The following is a 10439-nucleotide window of genomic DNA, read 5'->3' on the forward strand; positions in this document are numbered from 1 at the left end:
TCGAATTTTAAACGATACAGCGGTGGATAAAAATTTACCCAAGTTACGCCTTAAAATCTGCCGTAGCGAAAGGGTTAAACAAAGAAATAGCAGTTTTAATTATGCAATTTCTATTGAAACACTACTTTTCCTAAAAGCCTGAACCCTTTGCGGTCGTATTTTGCTCAGACATGAATGCTGAGCTTGTCGAAATTAATTTTAATTGAACGAACACTAATAATATTAGGTGTAGAAATGAATTCTCTCCGACTTTTGGATACAAAGTTTCACTTGAAAAGAATGAAAAGAGATCAATCATCGAGATAATTACCATTATTCTTGATGACCTTTTGCCATTTCTCCGGCAGCTTGAGAATACCATCGCGAAAGAAACTCAGTGGCTTCGAATGAATTATGCGAATCTAATCGAAAAAAATTCATTTCTACACCTAATATAATGCGAGATTGTAAATACAAAATTTATTATTCTTTCTTCCAACTTTACATATCTTTATATGGTTTCATTTTATATAAAAATTGTATAAATTTTATAAAAAACAGATAGTTTTTTCAAATATATAAATATTTAAATATTAAATATTTTTTAAACAAGTTTTATTAAAAACACCTTTTATATTTTTCCATCGTGTGATATAAGCAGACGTAAGGTCGTCAAAAGGGTTAATATCTCACAGCGCTACTATTGTAACATAGTGTCCTTCTAGCACTGGACTCGTCGTTTTATTAACAAAGTATCTCCTTCTATCGTTTTATTATTATTCTATTTACATATATGCATATACATATATACAAATTTTCACGTTTCATTTGCAGATGTTATAAATGACGCGGTGTTCGACGAGGATCACGATGAAATGGTTGTTGTAAAGGACATCGAGATGTTCTCCATGTGCGAGCACCACTTGGTACCATTTTACGGGAAGGTCTCGATCGGTTACCTTCCCTGTAAGAAGATCCTTGGTCTCAGCAAATTAGCGAGGTAACGAGGAATTTTCTTGGCTAGGAGAAAGCATCATCATTGGAAATCGGATTAAATACATGGTAACTCGAGTAGACGTGGATGCAATTAAATCCTCAGGAGACGGAACTCGAATCGTTTGCGGTAGAATAAAGGATCGGCAATATCTTACCCCTCTGTGTGAAAATGAAAATTAATCGGAGCCAGATTATTTGCTCGCGGTCAATTAGATCGTTTGATTGAACCTGTCCATCGTATGTGACGCTTTCGTCGCGCGTTCTCAAGCTAATTCACTATCGCTCTCGCCGAATCGTTGTGAAACTTATTTTACGCGTATAATTGAACAAAATGTTATTGTTACAATACAATTTAATTTACGGAAGAATTTAATTAACACTCGTCTCACGATGATTACGCACTATGTTTTGCCATATTTCTAAATAAATCTTGTCAAAATTAACCGAAGACTGCACACACACACACACACACACATATATATTCGTGTAATGATAATTAAATTTATCTTTGTCTACGAGTATATATGGTCAGAGTGTTACGCAGTCATGGTGAATGAATAAAATGTTCTAAAACATGTGTGGATAAAGTGCAATCACAGGGCAACTACGCTGATATGCCGTGTTTCACAACCGTCAGATAACAAATTGCATCGACAGAGTAGTTACGGCCTTGATTGAAGGAATATTAAAACGGAAAGAAAAGAATACGGCGGTGCTGATCCGTTGGCACGCCAACCACTTTCACGCATCGCTAAGCTCTGCCGTGCCAGTGTCCATTTACCCGTTAAATATTATGAACTTAACATTAGCCTTCAAACGACGCGGCGACCGGTTGATTTTCTCAGTTTTATAGCCGGTGTCGTTTTATCGAAACTTTCATTTTCCTCAGTTTCCATTAGAGAGGATACAGAGTCTGTTCCACAGAAATTTATCTTTCTTCCTTTTTTTTTTCTTGTAAAAGTAAATCCTCCTTGTACGAACAAGTAAACAGAAATCTTTAATCTTTCTTTTTTTTTTTTGTATCTTGTCCCACAGAATCGTGGAGATCTTCAGCCGACGCCTTCAGGTTCAAGAACGTCTCACGAAACAGATCGCAGTTGCGGTGACAAAAGCGGTACAGCCAGCAGGAGTGGCTGTGGTCGTCGAAGGAGTGTACGTATTTCGTTGGATTTTGTTGTTGTTTTTTTTTTTTTAAAGAAGAACGAAGAACGAGAAATGTGTATCGAAGAAAATCGTATTTTCATACCTCCCTTGGTTTCGTTTCAATACCATTCGCCACTTGAGCAATAGGTTTTCGCAAGGACTAATCGCAACATAAGAATGCGACCTTGTGCTAATAAGGTGCTATCACTTCTTAGTAAAGAATTAAAGTGCGTTCTCTCTTGACGGGAAATGTATCATACACGACTTAAAAAGCTTGTACCGTAACGTTCAATAATTTTATATAATTATTCCTTTACGTGACAGATCCATCGTGCAATTTGCAAATGGATCAGAACAAATCAATCCAAGTCCTCGTAGACAGGGTGTAAGGTGTCGTATCAAATGGCATAATGAAGTTGAGATCGTTAACAATCAACGTAGATTATTAGCATAATATATCACACTTGTATTCCAACTAATTACTGTAATCGTTAGCCGGCATTGGATTGCCCAATTTGTGAACGATTAAAAGCAGAAAACAGGTTCGTCGAGAGAGAGAGAGAGAGAGAAAAAAAAGGTGTGACATAGGTTTGTAATTAAGATCCTGAGAGTGAAACGATGCCTTGAGAGAGCTTGTAATAATGAGCACTGATAATGAGAGCTAGTAATGCTAATACATTTTTTCTTCTTTTCGTAACCCCGAGGCCGTGCATTATGTTCATCGAACAACGAATGCAATTACTCTTTCATTAACAATGTACGTCGTAATGCATTTTAATTATAATAATCTTTAACTCTTGTACACATTAGATAACACTATCCTTGTTAGCTTATAGCGAGATCTTAAGCTGTATTTAACATTCACAATGAATTAATTGCTCTCGATTCTAACGGTGAGACGTAATTAATTATTCATCGTGTATCAGCAGCAGTTATGGAATAAAAAAAAATATATATACATATATATATTATCTTTACGTTGCAGGCACATGTGCATGGTGATGAGGGGAGTGCAGAAAATAAATAGCAAAACAGTTACGTCAACGATGCTTGGCGTCTTTCGAGATGATCCGAAGACACGCGAGGAATTTCTTAATCTGGTCCATAACAAGTAAACTCCTTTCTTCGGATCATCATGGCATGTTGTTATTATTGGCCAAGGGACCATCGTATCTACACAACGGCCCCGACACGATTCTTGTTCCAACGTTTTCATCATACTGCTACCTCACTGCAAAAGGCGTCCAACAAAAAAAGAAGTTGATTTAACGGCGTGCTTTTTTGCAACATTCCTTTTCATTTAAAAAAAAAAAATTTTTTTTTTCTTCTGAGAAGAACATCATTCCGTACACGCCAACGTTACAGAAAATGATATTTCATTTGAACGACACTCTGTCGTATAGTTAAGATAGTCCCGTCGGCTGTCGTAACAGAATGACTAACAAAGTTGGACGATGTTGTCTAAGACGTCTTTGAACAGGACGTTCTTAAACTGCTGATCGAATGACACAGAGACAATATGGTAGTTACACGCGAAAACTTTACGTAAGTTCTACAAATTGCTGGTGACACTCTCCCTGTTAAGATGAAACGAAAGGGGAGAAAGAAAATGCTGATCTTTATCGGAGGGGAAAGTTTAGAACTTACGGATCGTTTCGGAAAAAACTTCATCGACGACGCATATGCTTGAGAAAGCATGCTGCGACGTCTTCGTCAGGAATCCGATGATTCTAAAAATATATCAATAACATTACCATGCTGCTGGACCAGCTGTAATTATCCGTTCGATTGTTGTTATACTTTGCATATACTTTTGTAATGTTATTAATATATTCGGGGAACGTGCGAAAACATTTGAAGCGTCTTTTGATCAGGCAACTGCGTCGTTTCTGAGAACGAAATTAGGAAATTCTGAGATCGAGGTTTCTCGATCAGCATAAACTGAACGATTGCCAGGACACTTTCGGTCAATGGCCTCGTGATTCGTGACAATACATATTTTAGATTCTATATTACGACTGAAAAGTGTTCACGTCGTAATACATTGTGCCGATCGAGAAACATAGATAAGCGTATCATATTTTGAAAGCAACTGCTCACGGTGAATAACCGATAAATCCTTTCGATTTCATTATCGTTTCGAACTTGTAAAACGTGAACAGCCATACGTTTTACAACGTGAAACGCATTTTGAAATATCCCGCGCGGTCTTATTTTTTTATTCTATTATTACGCAATTACTTAATACTTTTTGAATCTCTTTTGAGTGCTGTTACTGTTATTTAAATGATTTTAATAGAAAATTAATATTTATATCCGTAATTTTTTCTTTGTAAGAACGTATAAAAAATTCTGTGAGAGAAAGCAGAAGTTCCGATGCACAATGTTTCAGCCATACAATGTGTGTCGAAAAGCGAGAAAGAATTAAAAGAAAAAGATTGATAACTGAAATGTATGGAATTTGTTGAACGAACAATGATTACTATCGATACGCGTCTCCGAAATAATTTCAAACGTACACTTGTGTCATTGTGTAATTTATATATAGTTTCGTCTTATCAAATTAATTACTACAGTTATCCCATTCCGTTAAATAATCAAAATAATTTCGCATCTAAATTTCTGGAGAAATTGTTTTGTTCAGAACTGTAATTACGTTTAGTATTTAAGGGGTAGAACGTCGTAATATCTTACTTCTTAATGTTTTAATGTAAACAATACATCGTTTATTGTCCGTATTAAATCTCAATTTCACGGTTCAATTTCGAAAATCACCAACTCGACAAATCAGATTTGAAGATTAGTGAATGCGAAACACATTATTGGGTCTAAGACATTATTTCCAATATTATTCAACAATATGAATGTTATAATTTAATTACGCATTCATTGAGCTTCTGTGAAATGTGTGCATTACTATTTGTCTGCGATGTTTTAGGTATTACACATAAGGTTCAGCTGGTATCGCGCAACCTTTGTTGTAGCCTCCACTTCTATTTTGCAACATTCAATGATGAAATGAAATCTTAATGTTATTTATGAGAATGGATGTTTAATATTTATAATATTTTTCTGATGATGTTATATAAAGTTATATTTATACTTTCAATACCGTCTTTTTTATTACATTTTTCGTGATAAAATCGAACACTACAGATAAACTTCAAGTTCGAACAATCTGTGCCGCTATAATTTTATACGAGTTATCAATTTCCTTAAAAAAGTAAAAAATTCCCCAAAAAAGAGCTAAAACATTTATCGTTAAGTAGGCACTTCCATCGTTACGTGAAGACTACTTAACATTCTTCTTAATGTACACTTTTCCTTCCTCCTCGTAACATGCATTTTAATTATACAATTATCAACGAAATACGCGTCATACGCGACATTTCACTATAATGACGTACACCACGCACGCGAATCTTGAACAGCGTAAAATTGATCTTCTTACATTGGATATTATCATATTACCCCTAAAAATTAAGAACATGATATTAATCAACCGTTTGTAATGAATGAATAACGACTTTGCGAACAACATAGACGAAGCTACCCACCTATTTTAAAACTTGTTCTACAATCGAAAAATATTGAACCTTATTTACTGAATCTAGGACACGGTGGTATTTCAATCTTCTTCATAGCCGGTGAACCGCAAACTCGTGGCACTGCGGTGTTATTCGAGGCACAGAAATTTTCTGTATCTCCTTGATGAAGTAGAAAGAGTAAGCTGCTGTTCGACACAGACTTCCGACTTTTACCACCGGAGCAACAAGGACTGGCGCAAGAACGTTTGATGGTAGTGGAACCTTTTTCGCAAACACTTTTTCTTTCGTTACCAGTACGATGAGTCACGCAACTTTTGGCCATTCTAGCGTTCCTCTTACACGGCAAAATCGTTTCCCTAAGAGTGAAACTTCAATGAGTCAGAATTGGCCTTACTTATTAGATATAGATCAGTAAACGCTCACTTTTTATTTCGAACCGAAGGACTCGTAATGACAAGCATTTAAAAACTATTTAAGCATGGTACACGGGCTATTATTGTTGAACTTTTTTAATCGTTCATAAATTCACCTTCAAAACTCACGTCTTCCTTTCTAATTTTTCATACTAAATATCGATTCGATCGTGAAATGTAAGATCTAAGAATCTTACGTAACAGAAGCAGGACAAGGAGCACAAGGAGTGCAACAGGGAATTGGTGGACAACGCAGAACCCTCAGTGCTTCGACGTTCAAAGATGAAACACCGCGTAGTAATGCTCGTTGTATCGCATTTTCATATTCTGCACGTTCTTTTATGATACGCTCGTTTTCTTTACGAAGTCTCGCAATTTCAGCTTCAAGCTGTTTGGATAAATTGTTACGTTTCAATGTAATTTCATTTGCACTCGAAAATAAAACTAAAAAAAAAAACCTTTACTATACCTCAATTTCTCGCCTAATTCTTTCTTTATCTTTCATAATTGATTGAATAGCTGCGTCCGTGCAAACTATTTCTATAACCTTATCAGATTCTTGTGCCTTTTCACTTTCACGTCTACTACTATCTTCTCCTTTATTTTCAAATGTTCTTTCCATGTGATCCGTTTCAACGTTTTCTTCTATTGGATTTGTTATACCTTCGTCCCTAGCCGCAGTAGTTTGTGTAAACGCAATTGTTTTCTACAATAAAATCATTCTTTTAAAAATTGTAGTAGACTAAAGATTTTAATTTAACAAACTTGCCTCGTGTTCCTCGCATTCTGCCAATTGATTCTTCAAATTTTCGATTTCACAAGCTCGCGCCATCAGTTCCTTACGCAACTCTTCGATTTGATTCTGACAAATGTCCAACTTCTTTTGTACCAAACCACTCCATTGTTGTATTCGACCAAGCACATCAGCGAACATCAACTTTTTTAAAATAAATTCACTTTACATGTATCACTTTATATTTATTTAGATGTTATACGAGAAATTGGGATTTTTTAAACGACAGTTTCACTTATTTAGTTTTCCATCTACTCGTCTATTCAATTTGATAAAACGACATTATTGTACCCTCGTATTCCCAATTTCATGACGGTTTTATTGCGTACAGGGCTCAACCTTTGACTCATGCTCAAAGTTCTCGCTTAAAGTGGCCAATGCTTTACCAGCTTCTTGTAAATTTTGATGCACGTAGTCGATCATTTCATCCACCTTCTTATCTCTGCAAATACAAAATAATAATAATCATAGCGTGTATTAGATTTAACTTGAATTTTTTATCGCAACTGCTTTCTCCAGAAGACGAGGCATTCTCCGTCGATTAATGAATCAATGAATCATATTACCTTCCAAATATTTTTTGAAAAAGAAATTTTTATACCCAGTAGATCCTGGCATTTGTGACATACAGGTGCAACATGGTCCTCCTGTACGAGTAGGTGATTTTCCATTTTCCGTTTTCAAACTTGATGCTTTTTCGTTTGTCTCAATAATAGTTTCTTCCAAAATTTCTTCCGTTGGCGCAGATTCATTTTCCTTTTCCTCGGGTACATCTGCTCCTCCTACTAAACGATCTTGATTTTTCGTAACTGAACTAGATTTACGGCCGGGTGTCGTTATTGACTTCTTAGGCTTAGGCGTTTTATTTGAAGATTTACGATTTTCATCGGCAGCAAATCCTACAAGTTTTTACTGTCAATTGTGGTTAATCATTCATGGAAGTATTAAAGATTATATATCGTACCATTTTTGGATGTATTTAACTGTGAACGAGGCATTTTTACTTAGTTAGTGAATGTGTAACATAATGATAATTAGTATAATTATAAGACAAATTAACTAGTCAATTTACATATGAATTTTGAAATTTGATTTTGATAAGTTTATCTAAATGAAAAGATGTATAGATGTTACTGTAACTTTCTTTTGTTTTTCGAGCATTGAAATATACAAAATATGTTTATTAAAGTTGTATTATATGCAATACAACTAAATAGGTAATATATCTAGTTTAAATAAATAAACTGTATTTGTGTTATTATGATTATTATATTTTTATTTGTATGAAAGTATCAGTGAAGTCATTGTATGTAATATTTAAAATATAAATTTCGTATTAGACAATCGTACATGCACATCTTTTTCCACATACCAACTGTGTACAGGTACAATAGTGAAATTAATTCTTTTTGTAGGAAACATTTGAATTATCTGTGTAATAATTGCCTAGTTTACATTATATTACAGATTATTTTCGTCTTCTCATTCGCAATTACAACATATTGCATACATTCTAAGGATCATGGTCAGTTATGATTTAATGTTAATAATTATGCAGAGCATACATATATATATATAAAATTTTAAGTAGCCTTTTTAGGTGGCGGCCTAAAAACACCAACAACAACAGCGTGATCTCTTTCATATGGCTCCAATGTAATTTGTTCTTGTGGTTTCATTTTATCAGCAATCAGTTTCTTTACTTCTGCGGCAAATACTGCTTCAGGTTGGGCTGTGGAATCTATACAACTTGCCTAAGAGAACAAAAATTTTCTGTATGAGCTTAAATGCATGAACAATTCATACTCAAAATTTGAACTGTTTTAAAATACTAATTAGTAAACTTGCCTTAATAGAAATAACAAAATGGCCTCCATTTTTCAAGAAATATTGAGCATTTAAAGTTACTATTCTAGCTTGATCAGGTTGTGCCACGTCGGCAAATATTGTATCCACCATTCCAACAAGCATTCTGTATTTGTGAGGATGCCTTGCATCTTCAATTATGGGAATAATATTTGTCCGTTTTTTGGCAACATTTATAAGATCTCTACCAGACCTATGGGAAAATTCAACAGCATACACTAGTCCTTCCTAAAATAAAAAAAGAACAGAAATGTATTATAAGATGAAAGAAATAATTTGTAATTATACAAAGAAAATATTAATCAGAACAATAAACTGTTGATGCTTGTACACATGTTTTTTAGAGCAAGACATAATATATTTTACTCAATAAAAAAAACAGGTAATTTCTATAGCATAACGTCGACACCAAATTAGCAATAATACACTAAATTGGCTCTAATGTATGCATACTAACTTTTATATATACTGAAGAAGTATTTAAATAAACTTACTGGGCCAACAACATCTGCTACATGTGACACTGTAGTTCCAGATGCAGCACCTAAATATAAAACTTTGCTTCCAGGATGCATATGAATTTGATCTACACCTCCTAATATAGCTGCAGCTAATTTTGATCTGAAAGGGTTCCAAACTCTGTATTCAATTTTTTCACCAGTATTTTCTCCCTGTAATGTACAAAGTATTACTATATGTTCTATAAATTACATCATAAATTTGCAGTTTATTTGTGTACCTCCACACTTATCCTCTTCTCACCATATACTTCTGAACCTGGTACTAAATTTAAAGTAACTAAAGCATCTTCCTTCCCTCTAGCTATAAAAACTCCTTCATGGCGATGTGGTTCTATGATAACAGTTTTGCCACCTCTGAAACCACCTCCACCACGTCCTCCTCTTCCTCCTCTACTTCCACCACGTCCACGTGGAGTGCCTCCACCTCTTCCACCACCTCTTCCACCACTACCTCCTCGACCACCACCTCCTCTTCCTCCAGTTCCTCCACCACCTCCTCGACCACCACCTCCTCTTCCTCCACCTCCTCTACCACCTCTAAATCCACCACCTCCACTTGGTGAAAATCCTGTAATAAAATAAATTTTATAATGCAAATACACAATATATACGAACATTTTCTATATAATTTGTTATTTTTTAAATTGTTTCAACATATTCAATGTTTCCACATCATCAGACGATATATATTATAGATTCCTTTTATAATTATTCGTATATATAGATTGAAGCATATGAAAACAGGTTAAAAGAAGACTATCATATAAACATGCAAAATACTATTTACCTGACTGAATGGTTTATATATTTATATCAAAAGTAATTGATTGTATCTAAAGCAATAAATATACGTATCTTATAAAATTATCAACTATATCACGTAAATGTAAAATAAGTAATATATTTACGCATTAAATTATAAAAATTACAAAAATTACAAAGATCTTTATTGTGTAAAGAATTAAATATAAGATTAATATCAAAGTAACCATTACTTACCCGGTCTTCCCATTTTTAAACTTAAATACCTAAATTTTTATTTTCAACTTATTCCAACCTTTAATTCTCCATACACGTGTATTACGGACGCTAACTCTTTACGGAAACGGCGAATATTTTTAAACACTTTCCGGTTTAGATCAATATATCGAATTTAATTTATATCGATATAAATAGATCG

General features: G+C 34.3%; 3 protein-coding genes across 5 annotated transcripts in view; 1 reads left to right on the plus strand and 2 right to left on the minus strand.

Moving 5' to 3' along the window:
* Window positions 1–4319, plus strand: part of LOC108576017 (GTP cyclohydrolase 1) — a 13440-nt gene extending 9121 nt beyond the window's left edge. For both annotated transcript variants that reach the window (XM_017938959.1, XM_017938960.1), the window contains 3 exons: window positions 814–979; window positions 2011–2127; window positions 3104–4319. In XM_017938959.1, the coding sequence (XP_017794448.1) occupies window positions 814–979; window positions 2011–2127; window positions 3104–3233 (413 nt within the window). In that variant the 3' untranslated portion in view covers window positions 3234–4319. The remainder of the gene's footprint in view (window positions 1–813; window positions 980–2010; window positions 2128–3103) is intronic.
* Window positions 4320–7190: 2871 nt separating this feature from the next.
* Window positions 7191–7870, minus strand: LOC108576006. The gene is made up of 3 exons (XM_017938946.1): window positions 7837–7870; window positions 7474–7771; window positions 7191–7314 (listed from the first exon to the last, which is right to left on the minus strand). The coding sequence occupies exons 1-3, from the start codon at window positions 7868–7870 to the stop codon at window positions 7191–7193; spliced, it is 456 nt and encodes a 151-aa protein (XP_017794435.1).
* Window positions 7871–8354: 484 nt separating this feature from the next.
* Window positions 8355–10335, minus strand: LOC108576027 (rRNA 2'-O-methyltransferase fibrillarin). Of its 2 annotated transcripts, none has more exons than XM_017938971.1 (5): window positions 10259–10335; window positions 9484–9827; window positions 9233–9409; window positions 8721–8966; window positions 8355–8626 (listed from the first exon to the last, which is right to left on the minus strand). In XM_017938971.1, exons 1-5 carry the CDS (start codon window positions 10269–10271, stop codon window positions 8456–8458), a joined length of 951 nt encoding a protein of 316 aa, XP_017794460.1. In that variant the 5' UTR covers window positions 10272–10335; the 3' UTR covers window positions 8355–8455. The 2 variants fall into 2 exon arrangements, with proteins under 2 accessions (XP_017794460.1, XP_017794459.1); XM_017938970.1 differs by having other exon boundaries at window positions 9478–9827.
* Window positions 10336–10439: the final 104 nt, after the last annotated feature.

Source organism: Habropoda laboriosa, unplaced genomic scaffold (assembly GCF_001263275.1).
Source record: "Habropoda laboriosa isolate 0110345459 unplaced genomic scaffold, ASM126327v1 scaffold309, whole genome shotgun sequence".
NCBI lineage: Eukaryota > Metazoa > Arthropoda > Insecta > Hymenoptera > Apidae > Habropoda > Habropoda laboriosa.

What these genes read in the sequence shown, in the direction of transcription:
- LOC108576006 (XM_017938946.1), bottom strand. Translation starts at nt 7,870, where the DNA reads ATGCCTCGTTCACAGTTAAATACATCCAAAAATG. An exon ending in GTTAAATACATCCAAAAATG is followed by an intron (nt 7,772 to 7,836) that starts GTACGATATATA and finishes AAAAACTTGTAG; the next exon opens with GATTTGCTGCCGATGAAAAT. An exon ending in CAAATGCCAGGATCTACTGG is followed by an intron (nt 7,315 to 7,473) that starts GTATAAAAATTT and finishes TTGTATTTGCAG; the next exon opens with AGATAAGAAGGTGGATGAAA.
- LOC108576027 (XM_017938970.1), bottom strand. An exon ending in TAGCAGATGTTGTTGGCCCA is followed by an intron (nt 8,967 to 9,232) that starts GTAAGTTTATTT and finishes TTTTTATTTTAG; the next exon opens with GAAGGACTAGTGTATGCTGT. An exon ending in ATTTTGTTATTTCTATTAAG is followed by an intron (nt 8,627 to 8,720) that starts GCAAGTTTACTA and finishes TTGTTCTCTTAG; the next exon opens with GCAAGTTGTATAGATTCCAC.